Below are 21,828 nucleotides of genomic sequence, written 5' to 3' on the forward strand. Positions count from 1 at the left end.
TGGAAACCCATTCTCCGCCTCAGATAGCTCAGCGCAGGCTGGCAATCAAAGATTAATCCCCAGGGCATTTCTATGACATTGATGGAGCGTGCAATCTCAATAGGAACATTTATGGCATTCGTCAAGTGAGTGGCATCGGATGGAAGAGATTTGTTCAATAACCTATTTTTATCACAGTGCTGGGATTTAGCAATCCACGGCAGAGGAACAGGTGGAGAAATTAAAACAACATTAAACCAAGCATCCGGCAGCAAACTGTCATCTCCTTAAAAAAAAACACCGGTGCATGGGCTTCAGCCCATTCACACAATAATGGTACTGATTGTTAAAAATTTACAACAGAGTTTGAGTCGGTGCATGAAAGACCTTGTCCTGATGGAGCAATGGTGCTATTTTGCTACAGTATTGTTTAGCACACGGATCCCCTTTGTTATGTTTCATTTAAAATACCAGGGAGAATGACCTGGGATGCTGCTGTATACAGACACTCCTCTCCAACTTTATAAATGGAAAACTGCAGTACTGTGTTTTCGTGCTGTAAGGACCTTAAAATGCTTTTATGCACAATTGTGTTGCATCACTGGGGGAATCTTAGGTTGTGATCCAGCAAATAAAGTTGTTACTAATATCAACATAGCATTGACATAATGGTCACATATATATGTGTATGTGTAGCAACACTTTCTTCCATCCCTACATCAGCCCCATCTGCCGCTGAAACCCTCAGCCATGCCTTTGTCAGCACCAGACACAACTATTCCACTGTTACTCGGACTGATGTCCCGTTCTACACCTCCGTAAACTTCAACTCATCCAAGCCTCTGCTGCCCGTATCCTAACCTGCAACAAGTCCCGCTCGCACATCACCCCTGTCCGTGCTCACCTACATTGGCTCCACGTCCCCCGACACCTCCAATTTAAAATTCTCATCCTTGTGTTTAAATCCCTCCATGGCCTGGCCGCTCCCTATCTCTGTAAGCTCCTCCAACCCATTCTCCATTACTCTGACTCTGGCCCTCTAGTGCAACCCCCCCCCACTGGCAGCTGTGCCTTCAGCCACCTGGGCCACAAGCTCTGGAATTCTCTCCCTCAACCCCACATGCCTCTCCACCTCCCTCTCCACCTTTAAGACCCTCCTTAAAACCCATCTGTTCGACCGAGCTTTTGGTCAGCCCTCCTAATATCTCCTCCTTTGGATGACTGTCCATTTTTGTCTGGTTACACCTCTGTGAAGTACCTTGGGATGTTTTTCTACGTTAAAGGCACTATATAATTGCAAGTTTCATATATAATATATATATAGTTAGTTGATGATTAGATTTTGGGGAGACTTCAGAAAATGAAGGAAAGCACCATCTAGTGGCCACAGCCTGCAACTATGTCATGACAGTCGTCGGTAAACTTACTGGGAAAGGCTGACATAGGGATTTACAATGACAAATGTTGGCAGAAAAGTATGACCAAAAATAATAACAGGAAATAAGAGTGCATAATCTACACAAGATTTTTAAAACCATATATCTTTCTACAACTTACAAAAATTAATGCACTGCAATAATGTTAGCAGTTGTAAATATCCATGTTGAGGGAGGACTCAGTTTATCTTATTGCAAAGTGAGCTTCAGAAATCACTAATGGACTTGTTGGTCATGAGTTACCAAATCTTCATGAGCAGAATTATGTCGATTTTCCACTGTTATCCAATTTCTTTATGAATTTGGGTTTTATTTTAATTGTTTCTTCAATTTCAGTGGGTGTTATAATTATAGGTATGGAGACTGCTTCAATACTTGTTATCCCCACTGCCACGTCCCCCCTTCTCTCGATCTTGCCATTTATCATCTGGACTGTGCTGATATCTGGTTCTGCAACTTGATTGGCCCAACAGCAACCAAAGCAAATGAGTCGTCCTACAATTGCTTGGTGCTGGACCAACGCGACAATCGGACGCAAAATTTTGTTTTCATTAAAAAAATAATACATGTTGTATTTTGGAGTCACGACGTGTAATAGTGTAAAGTGGAGAAGGATAAAAACAGAGTTTGAATTTCAATTGATTTGTACAACACACCTGCACACCGATATGCCTAGCTTTGATATAAATATATCATCTATCTCGTCAGGGCAGCAGTCCAGGTGTTATAATTGGCCTCACCACTAGTGTGCAAATGTCAGATGAGGACAGAAAGAGATTTAGTTGCTGATGTTGGTTTCCTTTAACTGTATGTATCTCTATCTCCTCTAGCTGTTGACTATATTAAGTTCAAAAATTGAATAGTACCAATGAGATATAAGCCAACTTTCTAAAGATAGCAGAGATGTTTTCTTTAATTGGCATAAACACAGGTAAAATTTTCACAAATATTGACAATGGTTTTGAGTCAAGGAAGGTCACTTATCCAGCAGTGCCCTCGTTTTATCTACCTCAACTAAACTTGTGTTGCATTTCTCTTCCCCCTTCCGCCACCTACCCTGCGGTACCTTGCCTGAATGGCCAATCTTCACGTGTGAGCCCAGGCGTTGAGTGCCAGTAGGTTATTCAACTATGTTGGGCATTGTCACTAAGCCCAAGCTTGTGGTCATTCGCTGTCCATCCACATGCACGTCCCAGTAGTGATCAGCAACAGGAACCGTGAGAAATTTTCCCCTTCCTAGTCAAAGTTGGTTAATTGTATTTCCCCTACTAAAGGTCTCTCTTTTAACCCTTTTTGGGTGAAATTCTACTAAGTTAAAACTGTTCACGCGTCGAGTTAGATACATTTACACAGCTTTTTCCACAGGTGTGTTTTTTTCTGATGCATATTTTTTTAAAGGGAGCAATTTTTCTTTCAATGAATTGAGCATTAAAATTATTAATGAATGTTCTTGTTTGCCGCTATTGACTGCTCAGTTGTTGGAACATTTGGCTGTTGTACCAAGGGGAAGACAACGGGCACCATCTCCCCCTGGTGGTGCAGTTGGTAATTGCATTGTCCATATACCACTGGCCCATGGGCAAGACTCTTTTCTGTGATTCCAGTCTTTTTTTTAAAAATTCATTCACAGGATGTGAGCATCACTGGCAAGACAGGCATTTTTTGCCCATCCCTAGTTGCGCCTTGAGAAGGTGGTGGTGGTGGGTCACCACCTTGAACCATTGGGTAGTGGCTTTAATACAACTGAGTGTCTTCCTCAGCCACTTCAAAGGGCAATTAAGAGCCAACCGCTTGTGTGGGACAGGAGTCACGTGTAGACCAGACCGGGTAAACATCAGAAACTGTGCTCCATGCCCTGACTCTGCCACAAGCAATAACCTAGGAGATCCACCAGTTTATGTAAACAACTGACTTTTTTTAAAAAATGGTAATAAGTACTATCCCATAATTACATCTTTGACTAAATTTCATCCTCAAAAGGGTAACATTTTCTACAAAGTGTATTAATAGTTCTGTACCATTAAGGACAAAAACTTTGTTTTCTGCAGCTGCAGAAAACAGAGGTCAACAAACCTCAGACATGAAGGTCAGGCCATGAACCGTGCAGGCTTTAACCAGGATTTTAAATCTGGGGAATAAAGATGCCGCATTAGGAAAGGGCACTGGATGTCATTATCCCCACTAACTTCTTTGTACTTTGATGGTCAGTATCCGAATCAGACGACTGCTTTATAATAGTGTTCAACGTAAACATTGAACAAGGACAAGGTCCTTTTTCGGCCATGATGCTTTTCGTGGTCAAACTGCCAGCCGACACTCACTGTCTAGACTCACACATGAAGAGCTGCAACATGGGGGGAGTTATCAGAGGTCAATCGGCACCAATGAAACTCTTTCCTTGCTGAGGTGTGAATGTCCTCAGGAGGGGAACTTGGGAGCAAACTGGCAAAAAAAAACAAAGCGCGAAATTTTCGGTAGAAAATTTGACAGCCCATTCTGCACTCAAATGCGATGTTATTACAGGCCTTTACGAGCACAGTTTCTCCTAGAAATGCGAAACGGAAACACGTTTAATTTACTGGTGTGAAATTTTATTTCTCAGTATATTACAACAAAACATACAAAAGGAATTGCTGGCGCAGATACATTCAGAAGCATTATTGGTGTGAAAGAAAAATGACTACTCCAAATCAGCAATAAGGTTCTTCTGAACAGCAAGGGTTTTTGGTCTTAATCTTTCCGAAGAGGCACCGTTTCCTCTCTCATTCCATCTTTTGTAACGGTGCAAATCTTCAGAGCGTCACCGGTATAAACATCTCTCTCGGCTGCAGAGATGAAAACGTCTTTTACCAGCTGTGTGGCTTTTTCCAGTGAAAGAGGGATGTGTTCCACATGCTCCATGTTCTTGAATCCAATCTAGCAAAGAAAGTGCAGCAAATTATTGTCTCCCTCCTCTCCAAATATTCACTGAGTTTAGCTGATAATTTTAAGTTAAATGATACAAAAAGGTACAATTTAAAAGAAAATTATTGGAAAATAGTGTCATAAGTTTGAATTTTATCATTGTTGACTGGAAAATGGAGAGTGCCATGATCCACACTCCAATCAAATGAGATTCCATACCAGGAGCAGTCTTGCTCAGGCAGCCCAGACACCCAGCCTCCCCCCGCCTCAGGTTCCATTTGTTGTGCAAGTTGTTATAGACAGCTAATGACAGAAGTTATTGGATCAAAAGATGTTACCTGGTTGTCCAGAAGTGGCTGCAGCATAGCACTGGCCGAGCCACCAGCTTTGTAAGCATCTCTCTGATAGGATCCTACAGGGTCAAAGCTGTACACTGCGCCCTTCCCTGCATTAAAAAAGAGAAAACATGTTCAACATGTGCGTCATGAACGAATACATTAATAATTTATTCTCCTGCATCTTTCAAGGCAGACAAATTCTTATAATTGGATGACTCGTTACTTAATATTGGAAAGTGGTTAGAAATCCAGTTGTAAATACACAGAGTTCAACTCCAATGATAATTTATTTGTACAAGTTTGCATTATTGATTCTGTAGTGACTCAACAGTAAAGAACTTGCATTTATTTAGCACCATTCACGTCCTCAAGACATCCCAAACCACTTCAAAGCTAAAGTACTTTCAAAGTAATGTAAGGAAATGTGGCAGCCAATTTGTGCACAGCAAGGTCCCACAAACAATGAGATACATGACCAGTTAAACTGTTGTACTGATGCTGAGGGATAAATGTATGTCCACCTAAAAGGGCAGTTGGGGCCTCAGTTTAACAGATCATCTGAAAGCTAGCACCTCCAACAGTGTAATATATTGAAGTATCAGCCTAGATTTGTGCTCAGGTCAATAGAGTGGGGTTTGAACCCACAACCTTCTTACTAGGAGACAAGAATGCCACCACTGAGCCGAGGCTCTCATCTGTAAACAATAAAGAAAACTGCAAATGCTAGAAATCAGTAAAAATACAATGGGTTTATACCAGAAACCTTAACCCATCTTTTCCCTTTTCAGATGCTGACCAGCCTGCTTCTAGCACGTTCTTGTTTGTGGCCTGCTCGGCCTCTAATCTTTATCTTGCACCTAAAGCTTTGCTGAAATACCAGTAATCACAATAGTATATTTATGCTAAACAGAGATAAACATCTATCCATAGCTCTCCAAGAACCGATTTAACTGACTCAATTACATGGCAGACGATACAGATGGACACACCTCATCTCCAGTACCTTTATAGCTGAACCAATCTTTTTCTTCATAAATCCTATACCATGCACCAGGATGAGCAGGTGGATAGATAACCTGTTGCCAGACCTGTGTCAATGCTATTCCATAAATAGCCTAGAATATGTGTTTTCCAATTATCCTTTTGTTAGGAACATGCAAGCAACAATTTATGACCCACCACTCTACAGGATAGTACATTAACAGACCAGTGTACTGTGTTACTATATGAAATTCTCACAACTGGGAAGAAACTAGAAGGGGAGGTACAGTCACTGTTAAACAGTCAATCTCACCTTCCTCATCGAGGCCACCAATGATGTTGTAAACATAGTAAGGGAAAAAGCGTCGGGAGTACAGAATTGTAGAGAGCATTGCTGCTATCGCCCCACTCGTCATAGTCTTATTATTTGAGTGTTTGTACATCTGAAACACACCAGAGTCATTAGAGCATAGCAACATTAACTAAAATGCAAAAACAAACGTTGCAACTTAAGAGACATGGAGACAATGAATTACAATGGAAAAAACTTTCAGTCCCACAATCTTAAAACGTTATTTACCATAAGCCTGCCTAGTTTCTAACAGAACCACAGCACAAAACTGCTTCTAATTTGACCTTGGAGCAGCCAGGGAATGGCTGGGGTCTTAAAAGGGCAGTTTTGCCTTAGGGAATGCTCTTCTGAGGGTTGGGCTATGGTACCGTGTTAGGACAGAGTAGAGGGAGCTCTGCAACTAATCACACTATATCTGATCAAGGTTTACTTGACGCTGCCACTGAGTGGCTAAAATGGGAGATGCTCTATTTGTCAGATTTATTCCCTGTAACCTCGATGAACACAAATACAAAAGAAATATTCATCAGTTAATGTCACTGCATTGTAGTTTCAACATCCAACCTCAATTCCCAAGCTAGCTGGGCATTCATATCATCTGTTGCATTCTACAAGATTGTAAATACCTTTAACCTTGCATCAATAATTTTTGTTAGCGTAAGGCAGTCTCCATGGAATCCAGTGCATCCAATCACTGTTTGGTCTGTCCTAAAAGTACATTAAAAAGGAGGTAATGTGAAATCAGGTCAGTTAGAACATGCCAATGTAATTCACAGAACAATCATTGAGCAACATAATCCATGAGCAACATAATCCACGTGACATGAAAGAGAAGTGGCCGAGGCTTTCCACTGGCATATGATAAGAATAGCCAAACGAGGGAAATACAGCCTCCACCATGTTTTCCACTATTAGAACTGTTTGAATGCTGGATCCAAGGACCATCTATTTAGCCCAGCATTTAACGGTAGGCAGACAGGGAAGGAGAAATCTTTCAGCAGCCAGAACCTTTGCAAGCGCTCAGGGAGGACTGCCTTGCACAGGCTCAAGAGGGGAAGTAAAAATTTGCAGGCAAAAAGTTATCGATTTGCAGGCGACCTGAACCAGAAACTGAGGCATAGCTCTACCCTCTCAGGCCAGGGAGTCCACCTCCAGAATGTGGCTGACCTGACAGCTGGAAAGTTAGTGGCCGTTAGATTGATCTCCCTGGCAGTCAGAAGCCCCCACAAGGAAAGCAGCCCAATCAATGGGGGAAGGGTGGACAACCTGAGCCATTAAATGGACTACATGGAAGATAAATGGATAACTAATTTGGAGGGATCCAATCGAGAAAATCAAACTTAAGCCACACATAAAGCTCCAATATTTTGAGCATTTTACCCCAAAGATTGTATTACTCTTTAATTTACCTAAAGACAGAGAAAACTTTACATAAATTTCATTTTTAAATGCAAGTTTAAAGGAAAATTCATTAGCTTGCATTCAGTGCAAATACTGTCTTGCCCCACACCTTGTGGGGAGGGGGGTCCACAGATAATGATCAGGAATGGAAACCCTGGCAGATTTTCCACTCTCTAGTCCAAGGAGATGAGACCAACTGTAGTACTTGTGTCACCCTGGCAGACATCAGCTAAATGAACAAACCACAAAATTTAAAGTGACAGGCCTCAGGTTCAATCAACTAAACTACTAGGGGAGTTCAGCATGTGAACACTGAATCTGTGCTTCATACACTAATTTATGTAGACAACTGGCACATTATAATGAGCTACACAAGATAAGAATTTGGAGGAAACAAAATTGTAAAGGAAGCACGAAGAAATAAACCCTTTGCCACAACCTCAGAGGTGCTCTACCTAAAGCCACTGTTCTAAGAAATGGAAGCATCAAAAACCCATGGAATTGCCTGCACTGTGAAAGGTCAGTCAAAATACTTTGCATATGTAAAACAATGTTTTTGAACTTACAGTTTGTAGCACTTGGGCGAGTCCCGGCTGTGAATGGAGTAACCCTCACTCAGTCGTGTATCTGAAGCGACAATCGAAAAGTCGTCCCCAGCTAAGGCCAGCACAGTTCTTCAGAAATGAGACAAGGAAAAAAAAAATCAAAATGTCAGAACTACATTCCAAAAACAAAAAAACCTGAAGGCATCCTTTTATTTTGCGATTTTAGGTAGATTATGCTAGAATTTGCTGTGAAAATCAAACACCGAGAAACAAAGTGTTCAGTTGCTCTTACATTATCAATAGTTGGAAATAGAAGCAGGAAATGCAAAAAAAAAAGAGGTATTCTGGACAAAAATAGTGCAGTGCTTATTTAATATACAGATAATTATTTTTATAGTATTGTATCATTTCAATACAGTTGATCCAATAAACTTTACAGAGAAGTTACTCAGTAATTCTCAAGTGGTATTCAGCAATTCTCATTTAAGTCAACAACTCTCCCATATCCCTCACTCTACAAACACCATTAGCAACCGCATGTTTAACTCTCAAAGATGACTGGTTCATTTTCATTTTTCCAAAGCGCGTCTTGTCCTTCACTGAGTGCAGAGGGTAGGGGAAGTATAATTGTGATACTCAGCGAAGAAAGAAAGGCTTGCATTTACATAGCATCTTTTATGACCTCAGGACTTCCCAAAATGCTTTACAACCAACGATGTACTTTTGAAACTTAGTCACCATTGCAAAGTAGGAAACGTGGCAGCCAATTTCATGGTAGCACATAATAAAAAGATCAAACCGTACTGCATCAGCTGTTTGTTTCCATGAAAGATGCCTAATAGTCTACGTATTGCTATGCCCTACATTTGTGCACCTTGATCTTTCGTGCTACAGAAGAGGTAATGTGCTGTCTGCAGTTCACAATTCTCCCCTACTCCAAAGTACGTTAATAACTCAGCAAATGGTGAAGGATTTAAACATACAATTGTAAGTTAATGGGCATTAACCTACACTTCACCAGTTAAGTAGAGTTGTGCTATAAATTTAGGTCTGCCACAGATACTTTCTTTAGTACAGTGGCATCAGTCGCACCTGAAAGCAGGCTGAACACATTCTTTTTGTGGGAGCTGACTCACACTGAGTGACCCAGAGGGTTTTTACAATAGAATGCCCTTGTTACCTGAACAGAATTTACGTCTTTCAAATGTGTACTTCTTCAATCTCTCCAAAGGTTGGTGAGACAAGGCCAACTACGAATCATTAAGATGCTTTATTTCACAGTAAGGTGAACATACAGACTCACCGAGTTCAAACTTATCTCTGCTTAATACAAAACAAAGATCACACCATGCTCTAGTCCACATCAGTGAGTTGTTTAAATTAAGTAAGACAAGATGGCTTCTAACTATCCTCCAGCATCTCCAACCTCTTCACCTCAGTGGAAGCCCTCACAGTTTTCCTTTATTGACTGTCTTACAGGCATCCTGTTTCAAAAAAGTCAGTCTCCCCCTGCCTGTGTCCTAGTTTCTTTCTATTTTAGCACCGTGGGACGTTTTACAATGTTAAAGGCACTATATAAATGCAAGTTGTTGATATTCAGACTTTCAATACAGTGGGAGTGTGAGGTTTTTTTGATTGCCAAGACAGGCTAACAAATTGCTTATTGTTTAGTCTTTGGGGAAAACAACTTCCATTTAGCATATTAACAACCATTCACCCAGATGCTGTTTGTTTTTAATTTGAAAATTCACTGCTTAAAAAAAACAAAGTAACTATTTTTCCAAATCCTCTCTGTGGAAAAATTGTCAGAAAAATCCTGAAATGTGACAGTTGGATCCTGCAACAGAAGACACCGTCTCTGCGACCAATGGCCTCTCAAGTAGACACGCAACTGACATTGGGCCACCTGAAGCTCCGTGGAATTAGACAAGCCTCTGAGCCATCTTACACCAATCTTATTGGGATAAAGTAGTGTAGTGGTTATATTAGAAATTTAAGCATAGTAATTATATTATTGGACTAGTAACCCTGAGCTCAAATCCCATTAAGGCAAGTTGTGAAACTGAATTCAATAAATCTGGTAATCTGCATACTGGAACCACAGAAAATGACCACGCAGCTACTTGTTGTAAAAATCCAACTAGTTCACTAATATCCTAATAAGGGATCCCTACCACGACGCCAGTCCCATACAATGTCATCGAGACTTAATGCTCTCTATCACAACTAGGGATGAGCAACAAATGTGGCCTTGCCAGCACTGCATAAAACACAAGAGCAAATAAAAAAATAACACTCATATCCCCCAAAAGTACTATTAAAGCAGCCCAAATATTGCACTTACATTACACGACAGCTGCTGGCAGTAGTCATACAATAATTGAATATTTTTGTACAAAAAAGATCAATTTGATCTCATTGTTCCAGAATACCAACCCAACATCCACAAACAGGCGCAAAGAACCTGAGTTTAACATCTTATCTGCAGTACGGCACATCTGTCAGCGCAGAACTCACTCTGCCCCAAACCTAGCAACTGAATCACCAGGGAGTCCGGCATTTCTTTTCTTTGTTTGGTTCATAAACATTTCCTGTACAAAAATAGTTTTAGCGTGTAAATATATTTAAGTTCGACAAGTGCACATCGCAAACTGCAGGGAAAGTTCTGCGAGAAGCGGCTCATAGGAACAGGAGTAGGCCATTCAGCCCCTCATGCCTGCTCCGCCATTTGATAAGATCATGGCTGATCTGTGATCTAACTCCATATACCTGCCTTTGGCCCATATCCCTTAATACCTTTGGTTGCCAAAAAGCTATCTATCTCAGATTTAAATTTAGCAATTGAGCAAGTATCAATTGCCGTTTGCAGAAGAGAGTTCCAAACTTCTCCAACCTTTGTGTGTAGAAATGTTTTCTAATCTCGCTCCTGAAAAGTCTGGCTCTAATTTTTAAGACTGTGCCCCCTACTCCTAGAATCCCCAACCAGCGGAAATAGTTTCTCTCTATCCACCCTATCTGTTCCCCTTAATATCTTATAAACTTCGATCAGATCACCCTTTAACCTTCGAAACTCTAGAGAATACAACCCCAATTTGTGTAATCTCTCCTTGTAACTTAACCCTTAAAGTCTGGGTATCATTCTAGTAAACCTACGCTGCACTTCCTCCAAGGCCAATATGTCCTTCCAAAGGTGCGGTGCCCAGAACTGCTCACAGTACTCCAGATGCTGTCTAACCAAGGTTTTGTATAGCTGCAGCATAACTTCTGCCCCCTTGTACTCTAGATATAAAGGCCAGCATTCCATTAGCCTTATTGATTATTTTCTGCACCTGCTCATGACACTTCAATGATCTATGTACCTGTACCCCTAAGTCCCTTTGGACATCCACTGTTTTTAACTTTTTACCATTTAGAAAGTACCCTGTTCTATCCTTTTTTGATCCAAAGTGGATGACCTCACATTTGTCTACATTGAATTCCATTTGCCAGTTTTGCCCATTCACCAAATCTATCAATATCGCTTTGTAATTTTATGTTTTCATCTACACTGCTTACAATGCCACCAATCTTTGTGTCATCGGCAAACTTAGATATGAGACTTTCTATGCCTTCATCTAAGTCGTTAATAAATAGTGAATAATTGAGGCCCCAAGACAGATCCCTGCAGGACTCCACTAGTCACATCCTGCCAATGTGAGTACTTACCCATTATCCCGACTCTGTCGCCTTTCGCTCAGCCAACTTCCTAACCAAGTCGGTACTTTTCCCTCGATTCCATGGGCTTCTATCTTAGCTAACAGTTTCTTATGTGGGACCTTATCAAATGGAAGTCCATATAAATAACATCCATTGACATTCCCCTGTCCACTACTTTAGTCACCTCTTCAAAAAATTCAATCAGATTTGTCAGGCACAACCTACCTTTCACAAATCCATGCTGGCTCTCTTTGATTAACTGAAAATTTTCAAGGTGTTCAGTCACCCTATCCTTAATTACAGACTCCAGCATTTTCCCCACAACAGATGTTAGGCTAACTGGTCTATAATTCCCTGGTTTCCCTCTCTCTCCTTTCTTAAAAAGCAGAGTGACATGTGCAATTTTCCAATCTAGAGGGACAGTTCCTGAATTGAGAGAACTTTGCAGATGCCCTAACTATAATCTTTCAATGTGCTCACCTACTTCCTTTAAAACCCTGGGATGGAAACCATCTGGTCCTGGAGATTAGTCACTCTTTAGTGCTATTATTTTCTTCATTACTGTTGCTTTACTTATGTTAATTTTAATCAAGTCCCTGTCCCCAATTCAATATTAGTTTTCTTAGGATTTCCAGCATGTTATCCTCTTTTTCTATTGTAAATACTGACGCAAAGTAATTGTTTAACATGTCTGCCATTTCCCCATTGTCAATGACAATATCCCCACTTTCAATTTTTAAGGGGCCAACACTGCTCCTGACCACCCTCTTTTTCCTAATGTAGCTATAAAAGTTCTTCGTATTGGTTTTGATATCCCTTGCAAGTTTCTTTCCATACTCTCTTTTTGTAGCTCTTACTATCTGTTTTGTGACCTTTTGTTGATCTTTGTATCTTTCCCATTCGCCAGGATCTGTGCCATGTTTTGCCTTTTTGTATGCCCTTTCCTTATATCTTATATTGTCCCTTACCTCTTAGTTGTCCATGGCTTTCTTTTTTGGCAAGTAGAGTTCTTGCCCCTCAGGGGTATAAACCGATTCTGTATCATGTTAAATGTTTCTTTAAACATTTCCCACTGATCATCAGTCGTTTTACCCATTAACAGATTTGCCCAGTTTACTGTTATGATCGCTATTGGATAGATGTTCATGCACAGTTAAGCTGTTAACTAAATCTGGTTCATTACTCATTACTAAATCTAGTATGGCTTGCCCCCTTGTTGCCTCTAGGACATACTGCTGTTGAAAACGATCCCAGATACACTCAAGAAATTCACTACCGTTCTGACAGTTGCTAGTCTGCTTTTCCCAATCTATGAGAAGGTTAAAGTCCCCCATTAAGACCACTATGCCTTTCTTACACGCTTGTCTAATCTCTGCATTTATAAAATCTAGCACTTCAGAGCTGCTGCCAGGGGTCTTATACACAACTCCCACTATAGTCTTAGATACTTTCCTATTTCTCAATTCAACCCATAAGGTCTCTGTTGGCTGCTTACCTCTCGTTATATCCTCCTTTATCATTGACGTGATTTCATCTCTAATCACTAAGGCTTCTCCTCCCCCTCTTCTATTTTCCGTATCTCTCCTGTAGACCTTATAACCCGGTATATTTAGTTCCCAATTCTGACCATCCTGCAGCCATGTCTCAGTAATAGCTATCATGTGGGTGTGGGAAGTCATTTCCGAATGGGTGAAACCGAAAACGAACGTTAGTTATCGCGTCCCGAGGAAACGAGAGATCGGGGGACTAAATATTGAATTATACACCCCGTAAACCACCACAACACTCTGACCGGGGCCAGGCGATAACTCGCCGCCTTTTACTGAGCCCAGCAGCTATCACCAGGATGTGAACTTTGTGGAGGTTTTGTTAAAACCGACATGGATCGGGATCTGAATCTGGCTCCGGTTCGAGATCAGGATTTATATCGGGATCGGGGCCTGGAGCAGCTCCCCTCTCCCTCCGGGGCCTGGAGCAGCTCCCCTCTCCCTCCGGGGCCTGGAGCAGCTCCCCTCTCCCTCCGGGGCCTGGAGCAGCTCCCCTCTCCCTCCGGGGCCTGGAGCAGCTCCCCTCTCCCTCCGGGGCCTGTGTCTCTCAGTCCTCTCTCGCAGCCCGCGCCTCATCTCTCCACCGTCCCAGGCCCCGAGCGGCCTTGTTTTGAACGTGACTCACACTCACCCTCCATTAAAGGCGTACGGCGAGAAGCGGTGCTGCACGGGCCTCGAGTGCTGGTACTCCTCCATGCTGCCCATATACCCGTCAGAGTGCGGCATTCCCCCCCGAGCTGAAGTTGAAACCGAAGCCGCACCACCACCGCTCACCCGGCTGCTGTCTCACTGCGAAGATGGCGGCGCTGTGTCACAGCCAAATCATTCCCCCAAAATACCGTACAGCCTCACCGATGAAAGGGCGCATGCGCTAAAGCGGTGCCGCTATCTTATTCCCCCCCCCCCCCTGCTAATACCATCTGCGCATGCGGGCGCTTGTCTTGTCCCAGCGTGTCGTCCTTGATCCTTCAGGAGCAGTTGGAAGGATAGCGGGTTGCAGCAGCAGCACCTTAAGCATTAAAGGAAACTCCCTCTCCTCCCTACAGGAATGTAAATTTTAGATTTGTCACCTTTTTACCCAAAACCAGATATGGGTGAGATCCTGGTCTGCAGTTTGCTTTGCTGAGGAAAATGCATTTTAACAAAACTTTAGCGTGACTACCTGTCTAGTTTTTAGGGTTGGCAGCTTGATCATTTTGAGAATGAAAGCGGAACAATAAAAGACTAACTTTGATTGCTGCATTAGTAAGTGACACAGCAGCATATTTGCCCACAGCAAAGTCCCACAAACTGCAATGATGATGTGTGTTTTAGTGGTATAAAACAGAAAATACTGGAAATACTCAGCAAGTCAGGCAGCATCTGTGGAGAAAGAAACAGAATTAACCTGTCAGGTCGATGACCCGAAGGGTTATGACGAAAAGTCATTGACCTGAAATGTTAACTCTGTTTCTTTCTCCACAGATGCTGCCTGACTTGCTGAGTATTTCCAGCATTTTCTGTTTTTATTTCAGATTTCCAGCATCTGCAGTATTTTGCTTTTGTTTCTGTTTTAGTGGTGTTGGTTGAGAGATAAATGTTGTCAAGGCACCTCCCTACTCTTCAAATAGTGCCTATTTTACATCCACCTGAGAGTGTAGATACGGCCTTAGTTTAACATCTCACGTGGAAGACAGCATCTCCAACAGCATAGCACATGCACAGCATTCCCTCTGCTACATTGAATCGTCAGCCTAGATTATCTAGCCACAACTTTTTCACTCAGGCAAAAGTTCTACCACTTAGTCAAGGGCAGTTTCTCGGAGTAGTAGGAAGTGGGTAATAGTGTCTCAGAGTTTTGTTCTGGGACCATTTCTGTTCACTATAGTGTGCATCAATTATTTGGATATGACTAGAGGGAATGATGTCCAAGTTTGAAAATGATACTAATATAGGAGGGATAGTAAATAATTATGAGGTCCAAAGGAAGCAGTAAGGGGATATTGATATTGGTGGAATGGGTAAAAAAGTGACAGATGGAATTCAGTGTTAGTAAATATGAGCTGGTATGTTTCGGTTAAAGAAAGTAGTACTTGTACTTTGATGGAAAGTTGGGTGATATGGAAAAGCAGAGGGATTTGGCGGTTCATGTTCACAAGACATTAAAGGCAGCACCTCAAGTGGACAACACCATTAAAGTTAATGGAATATTGGGTTTTATGGCAAGAGGTATAGAATATTAAAGTCAAGATGTATTGGTGCATCTATATCAAACCTGAGGCAATAGAAAGAGTGCAGCGCAGACTCGCTAGGATAACAACTGGTATGAGGAAATCCAAATACAAAGAAAGACTTGAAAAGTTGGGACTGATTTTGTTAAAACGGAGGAGGAGATTATGGGATGATTTGATAGAGGTGTTAAACATTATGAAGTGATAGGACAGAATAGAAAGAAACAGACTGTGATCAGTGGTTGTGGGGGTTTAGAACAAGGGGACATTGATAGAAGATTAAATGTAAGATTTAGTATGAACAGGTGACTTTTTTTTTACAGAGAGGGTTGTTAACTGAGGAATGCACTACCATAGTTAGTGATTGAAGCGGAAGTCATATCAACATTCAGCAATAGGTTAGATATTATAGGTGGTTGAAGGAAAAGTGGGTTAAAGGATTTATCATTGACAAATGTCTTTTCTTATAAATCCCATAAGGAGACACTGGATTACCCAGTGTCATCAAACAAAAAACCTAACAAAAGTGCTCCCTTTTTAGAGGAGCACAACTAATAGAAAACAAAATCATAATAAACAAAAGAAACTTACAAAATTAAATAATATTGCTACTCGTGCTCAATATGCCCTCCAGTCCCTGCAGTGCCCACCGGTCGCGGAAGGCCTCAAGTGTACCGGCGGACACCGCGTGCTCCTTCTCCAGGGCTCTCCACAGATGCTGCCTGACCTGCTGAGTTTTTCCAACATTTTATGTTTTTATTTCAGATTTCCAACATCCGCTGTATTTTGCTTTTGTTAAAGGATATGGGAACAGGTGGGGCACATGGGATTAGAACTACTGCTCATGTGTAGGTTAAACACCAACACAGACTGGTTAGGTCAGGTGGCCTATTTTCGGCTTGTAATTTCTGTGTAATTCTATGTAAATCCCCCCCACAACCCCACCAAAAAAATCTGGAAACAGAACACATCAAACCTAGTACTTGCTTTGGTGTCAAAGTTCATAGACAACATGTGTCATTTAACATAATTTTATTGGGAATGAATAACATAACAATTCTTATAAGTATTGCATTTCACTAAATTTTAACCATTTGATAATTAGATTAGGATATTGCATGAACATTTATTTATGATAAAATAAAGAGAATTATGGAATCCATAATGCTAGCTCTGTTCTGTTGTTATCAAGAATATTAATCAATTTTTTTGTAGTACAGCATCTCTCCAAAGATCTTCATATACTTAAAGTAACTGTAGCCAAAGCTGCAGAGTAGAATAATTATAAAAGAGCACACCAAAGAGACAACCACCGTGTTGTCATCCCTGTAATGACACAGAACCAATGATTATTAAGAGATATAGTTTGAATGCTTTATAAATTGCAGGTAATACATATTTATGAAGCTAACATAATGATAGTCACAAGAGAATTTTTAACGTCATTTCTCCAGACGGTATTGCTTTTGTACTTTTTGGAACAATATATATTCCCAAATAAATATTTATTTGATATCTGGAGTTCAGAAGTTATAACCAAATGGTAGGACTCATCCATATTATGAGAATCCTTAGCAGTGTTAATGAGCTCAATGGCTAGACTCACTGTAATGCCTTTGTTACAGTTTCAAGTTTTCAACTGAACCACTTTATCTCTCGACAGTTTAACAGTGGTTCCCTTAAACGGACTTGGTGCCGCATGACCTGGGACCTTTTTTTTTCTATGATCTGTCCTTAGCTGAGGCATGTACCTGAACAAGTAGTCTACTTTCACTGATCTGCTTACTGGATTTTACATAGTTTTGTACTGCAATACCAAACACTGTTTGGATACTAAGTACAGAGCAGGTCTCACAGATTAAAGTGACAAATGTATTTATTTACAACAAAGGAGTGAAACTTTCACCGAGCCAGCTACTGGCAACTGCGCACTCCCACCCCATGATTTTATGCCCGTTAGCTTTAATGGACACAAAATCACAGGCTGGGAGTGCGCAGTTTCTCAATATGTGCTCCAGGCATGTGCCAGAAGCTCTCACGGAGGAATGCTTATAGAAATATGAGCATGAAAGTTTGGCAAATACTAATACAATATATCTGACTATACATACAAGGAGAAGGTCCAAAATGCCCTTTGTCAGAACAACAAAAGAAATATGACAGTTTCTTATGGTTCAACAAAGCCTGAGTTTCAGGCAAAACAAATTCAGCATGTTACGTTTTCTCCTGATAGTATGTCAAATCATAATGTCACATAGCATCTCAAGCACAGCATGAAATGGTGCCCTTCATCTGATCACCTAGCAGGATGTGGAAAGAACATCTGAACTGTTTCTCCAGCATTTAACCTCAATTCTTTTGAAGTCGAAATTTTAGGATAAATTTAAATTAAATATACAATTGATAATGGAGGAACAATTGACACAGAACAATGACGCATGTCCTAGACGATGAGAATATTTTGCATGATTGTTTTGCGCCTACAGACTAGAAACTCAAATAAACTATTTTTGTCATGACAGTTTTCAACACTTTGGCCCGTAATTTCCTGAGGGTACACCAATAAATATGGGCAAGTGTACTATAATGGATGCAAATGATGCGAAGCCACCATACTGCATATTTCCCATCACATGTGCCCTAAAATTCAAATAATGCACAGAATTCCATTGTGCCATGCCTATTGCAAAGAAAACTCTTAATTCACTTAAAATAATTCTTTACAATCTCATATTTTATGCAGTGCAATGTTGATAAGGCTCCACACTGGACTACTCTAGATGATTACTTTTGCTACAGAAACTATACCTGATTAACACTCCATAGGTTTCTACGGCAAATCGAGCTGTCAATTCACAGAAACTACAGAAACAAAAAATATAAGATTAGCAAATTAAAAATAACAGGAAAGTAATTCAAAACACATTGTTAAAAGCTACAGCAAGTTTTTTACCTAGTGGCAATAACACCAGGGCTGGAAATTTTCATTTATCAAAGTGACTAGAATGAGTCACCTTACTTTTAGGTCTGTGGTCCACGGGCTATACGCGACCCCTAACAATCATGCACAGTTGGCGTAGGTAATCCAGTTCTAATTTATGCTCATATTTCTTAATTGCTGGTTTATTCTGTTTGAATCTTATGGATGGGAAAGTTTGGAAAGGGCTGTTTTTGGCACTACTGCCTCACTGGCACATAAATCCTTAATCAGAACACCGGAGATCTACGAGTCTCAGCTATTTGAGATATATGCAAATTCATGGGAACCTCGATTTAATCTTTACATGTCGGTCCTGAAGCTTTATGGTATGTACCTCTGTGGCCCATGAAGACAAAAAGCTTGGACATCCCTGGGATAGACCAACTGAAGAGTGAAGCTCCATTTACTCTGCGGCGGGGGGGGGGGGGGGGGGTTGAAAATTTATTTACTATAAATGATGAAACTATAAACATATTCTTTATACACATGTTTATGATTTTGCTCAAAATAGTGAACAATAAAAATCTCCCCCCAATGTGCTTTGAACCCAACCTCAGAAAATGCATCTTCTACTGCACCAATGTCCACACCAACCTTCTTTATCTCTCAGTCAAGACATGTGTTGAATAACAGGCTCTGTGCCTACTAGATTGCCCACACTCATTTCACATGTGGCCTTTGCATTCAGCAGAGAGAGAAGATATGTGTCATGCAAAAGGAGGAAGCTTAAAGGAACCCCCTCCATTTATTTTTTTTCTGTCTACAAAAACCCCAAATAGCACGAGGATGCAGCTACCAGGATTGGTTTATATGTCCCATCACCCTCAAATAAAACAATTCAAAAAACCTGGGACCTCCATCAAAAAAAGAACCTAAAAATTGATGTTGCCTTTCCTCCCCCACTCCTCCCCTCCCCACATACTTCTGTCACCTGGATCATGAGTGCCAACACTTGTATGGGCACAGGCCCAGTCATCCAGTTCCTGACTCCTGCCTGGTATCTTTAAGCAGATAATTTAATTATCTGAATATCAGCAGCCAGCAAGATCAGACAGCTGGACTCCACTGCTGATCCACCACAAAAAACAATTAAACTCCCTGCTCCACCCCATGATATTAGTGCCTTTCACATGTATGCTGATGACACCCAACTCTACCTCTTCACCACCACCACCAAGGCTGCTGCTGTACATTCCAACTGCCTGGCCTACATTAATTCCAGGATGAGTGAAAATTTCCTTCAGCTCAATGTCAGCACTCCTGATGTCATCTTTTTCAACTAACACTAGCACCTATGTGTTTCTAACTCCATCAATCTCCCCATTTGCCCTTTCAAGCTAAATCTGGTGATGGCCAACCTTGGTGTCCAGTTAGACCCTCAGGAGATCTTTTTATCCCATATCCAGCCTGTTGCCGAAATACTGGCTTTCCCCTCTGCAACACTAATGGAATATGCTCTTTGGGGTGGAGGGCTAGCCAATTCGAAACACAAAGTCCGGCAATCATGAGATGTATTTGTGCAGGCAGTGAACACAGTATCTTCTATCCAGAGCACATGGAAAGATCTACAGAAAAAGATGTCTCATTTGAAGAAAAGTGCCAATACAAGTAATGAGGATGGCTGTCAATTTTCTTACATTGCTGTTTATGCTTGCCTGAATAGCTTTACAAAGGAATATTGTTAACCAGAATTTATCCATTAACATGTTATAATTGCAGCACAAGAGTGATATTGAGGATATTTCAGAAGCACTGAAACAGGTAACAAAAGATAAGAAAGATTGTTTACTTATTATCCTTATATGCAGATAGAATAATATAAAGGTAGTCACTCTGCTTGTTGAACTTCAGTTAGTAAGGTACATCTAGTTTATTTGTGCTACGCTTGGCAGCATACATACTGTGCTTCTCTCCACAAAATTCTCTCAGGCTATATATACTGCTCTATTTTTGCTAAACATAGTCTTCAACAGGAGGCAGCAAACATATGAACATATGAAAATGACAGGCAGGAAAAGACCAGCTGGTCCATCAAGCCTGCCCCACACTCATGATGGCTGGAGCATCATGACTAGACACTTCCTACCCACCCACCCTTACCTCCCCTCCCGCAACCATGTAATCTCCTGAGAGAGACAAAAAAGAGAAAAACCCAGGGCCAATAAGGGAAAAAATACACTGGAAAATTCCTGTCTGACCCCCTAGGCGACTCTCTCCTCCACCTTCACCTCCAACAACAAATGCGAGGAGCTCATGGACTTCTTTGTCACTAAGATTGAGACCATCCATTAAGCTGCCTCTACTGCTTCCCTCCCTTTTCCTTGCCAACAACTTCCCCTAACATTCCCCTCTGCCCTAGCCCTGAACTTGTATCTTTCTCTAGTTTCTCTCCTTTCTCCCCATATGCCCTCTCCGAGCTCACCTTGTCTGTGAGACCAACTTCCTGCTCCCTCGACCCTATACCCACCAAATTGCTGACCACCCAACTTCCCTTCCTGGCCCCCATGTTAGCTGATATTGTTAACGGTTCCCTCTCCACAGGTACTGTCCCCCTCCCCTTCAAATGCCATCATCAATCCCCTCCTCAAAAAACTCATCCTTGACCCCTCTGTCTTTGCAAACTACCGCCCCATCTCCAATCTCTCTTTCCTCTCCAAAGTCCTTGAACATGTTGTCGCCTCCCAAATCCATGCCCATCTTTCCCGCAACTCCATGTTTGAATCCCTCCAATCAGGTTTCCGCCCTGCCAAAGTACTAAAACAACCCTTATCAAAGTCACAAATGACATCCTATGTGACTGTGACCATGGTAAACTATCCCTCCTCATTTTTTTTCTCGACCTGTCTGCAACCTTTGACATGGTCGACCACACCATCTGCCTCCAACACCTCTACTCCACCGTCCAGCTGGGTAGGACTGCCCTCGCCTGGGTCCATTCTTATCTATCTAGTCATAGCCAGAGAATCACCTGCAAAGGCTTTTCTTCGTGCTCCCGCACTGTTGCCTCTGGAGTCCCCCAAGGATCTATCCTTGGCCCCCTCCTATTTCTCATCTACATGCTGCCCCTCGGTGACATCATCTGAAAACACATCAGGTTCCACATATACGCTGACGAAACCCAGCTCTACCTTACCACCACCTCTCCCGACCCCTCCACTGTCTCTGATTTGTCACACTGCTTATCCGACATCCAGTACTGGATGAGCAGAAATTTCCTCCAACTAAATATTGGGCAGACTGAAGCCATTGTCTTCGGTCCCCGGCACAATTGCCGTTCCTAAGCTACCGACTCCATCTCTCTCCCCAGCCACTGTCTGAGGTTGAACCAGACCATTTGCAACCTTGGTGTCCTATTTGACCCTGAAATGAGCTTCCGGCAACATATCCGCTCCTTCACCAAGACCTCCTACTTCCACCTCCGTAACATCGTCTGTCTCCACCCCGCCTCAGCTCATCTGC

The 21,828-nt window shown here is 41.6% G+C and overlaps 2 protein-coding genes across 2 annotated transcripts in view; both read right to left on the reverse strand.

Moving 5' to 3' along the window:
* Positions 1-3,984: 3,984 nt before the first annotated feature.
* Positions 3,985-14,014, reverse strand: psmb1 (proteasome 20S subunit beta 1). The gene is made up of 6 exons (XM_067988605.1): positions 13,811-14,014; positions 7,958-8,065; positions 6,617-6,698; positions 5,952-6,081; positions 4,658-4,764; positions 3,985-4,331 (listed from the first exon to the last, which is right to left on the reverse strand). The coding sequence occupies exons 1-6, from the start codon at positions 13,903-13,905 to the stop codon at positions 4,146-4,148; spliced, it is 708 nt and encodes a 235-aa protein (XP_067844706.1). The 5' UTR covers positions 13,906-14,014; the 3' UTR covers positions 3,985-4,145.
* A 2,571-nt stretch (positions 14,015-16,585) lies between these two features.
* Positions 16,586-21,828, reverse strand: part of LOC137324297 (cation channel sperm-associated auxiliary subunit epsilon-like) — a 37,309-nt gene continuing 32,066 nt past the window's right edge. Inside the window, exons 8-9 of the mRNA XM_067988438.1 lie at positions 18,198-18,251; positions 16,586-16,715 (exon numbers count right to left, since the gene is read on the reverse strand). Of these exons, the coding sequence (XP_067844539.1) occupies positions 16,586-16,715; positions 18,198-18,251 (184 nt within the window). The remainder of the gene's footprint in view (positions 16,716-18,197; positions 18,252-21,828) is intronic.

This window comes from Heptranchias perlo, chromosome 8 (genome assembly GCF_035084215.1).
Source record: "Heptranchias perlo isolate sHepPer1 chromosome 8, sHepPer1.hap1, whole genome shotgun sequence".
Taxonomy (NCBI): Eukaryota; Metazoa; Chordata; class Chondrichthyes; order Hexanchiformes; family Hexanchidae; genus Heptranchias; species Heptranchias perlo.